At 38.2% G+C, this 1226-nt stretch overlaps 1 protein-coding gene across 1 annotated transcript; it reads left to right on the top strand.

Annotated features, from left to right (window-relative positions):
• The first annotated feature begins 540 nt into the window (after positions 1-540).
• On the top strand, positions 541-1014 carry LOC126156742 (uncharacterized). The gene has a single exon (XM_049916330.1). It carries the CDS (start codon positions 541-543, stop codon positions 1012-1014), a length of 474 nt encoding a protein of 157 aa, XP_049772287.1.
• Positions 1015-1226: the final 212 nt, after the last annotated feature.

The following is a 1226-nucleotide window of genomic DNA, read 5'->3' as shown; positions in this document are numbered from 1 at the left end:
ACAGTGATTTCTGTAGATTTTAGTGTGCAACCTTTTCTTTTAGGTTATAAAAATCCCAGGAGAAAGAAGACTGATAAGGAAATAGGGAGGTTTTTTCAGAATGTTAGTCGATACGTTAAGAAATATCATGAGGATAACACTTCAAACTTGTGCCCCACCTATTCAATGAACCACATTTTTCCACCAGAATTGGAGCTTAGTTTGTTTGAATATCTAGTTGCGTGTTCTAAAATGTTTTATGGACTTACTATGAACAACTGCCATGCCTTGGCTTATGAATTAAGTATTAAAAATAACATTGTTTTACCCGAAACCTGGACTGCAAGTGAGAAAACATTTATAGACTGGATGAAAGGTTTTTTACAGAGATTCCCTCAACTGTCTCTTCAAACCCCAGAAGTATGCAGCTTATCTAGAGCTACAGACTTTAATAAATTTAATGTGTCAAGTTTCTTTGATAAACTGGAAGAAGTAATCAAATGTCATCCAAATTTTGCTGATGGATCACATATTTTCAATCTTGATGAAACTGGAACAACAATGGTGCAGAAGTCACAGAAGATTTTGGCCGTAAAGGGTGTGAAACAAGTTAACAAGGCAACCAGTGCAGAATGTGGAACACTGGTTACAACATGTTGTATTATAAATGCTCTCGGTAGCAGCCTACCACCTGTCATGATATTTCCACGTGTGAATTTTAAAGATCATATCATATTAGGAGCACCTGCAGGCACATTAGGTCTTGCCGTTAAAGGAAGCTGGGTGAACTCAGAATGTTTTGTGAAGGTCATTTGTCACTTCGTCAAGTTCTCTGCCAGCTCAAAAGCAAATCCACCTTCGTTACTGATGGATAATCATGAGAGCATCCTCTCAATAGAGGCAATAGATCTGTGCAAAGATAATGGGATAACAATTCTGACAATTCCACCTCATTGCACCAATATGCTGCAGCCTCTTGCTGTCAGTGTCATGAAACCTATCGATACCTTTCATGATGTTGCTGTAAACACATAGATGATGTCTCATCCAGGTGAAACATTTTCAATTTACCTGTGTGGGGATAGCATATCCCCGAGGAATGACTCCTGTCAATATCATTGCCGAATTTAAGAAGACAGGAATATTTCCTTTAGATTGCCATGTGTTCAATGAGGATGATTTTCTTCCATCCTCTGTTACTGACAGACCTCTAAATTGGAAACACACATCACCCGAAAAAGACCTTA

The sequence above is a fragment of the Schistocerca cancellata genome, chromosome 2, assembly GCF_023864275.1.
Source record: "Schistocerca cancellata isolate TAMUIC-IGC-003103 chromosome 2, iqSchCanc2.1, whole genome shotgun sequence".
NCBI classification, from domain to species: Eukaryota; Metazoa; Arthropoda; class Insecta; order Orthoptera; family Acrididae; genus Schistocerca; species Schistocerca cancellata.
Note: the sequence above shows the minus strand (reverse complement) of the source record. Positions and strands in the feature narration are given on the sequence as shown.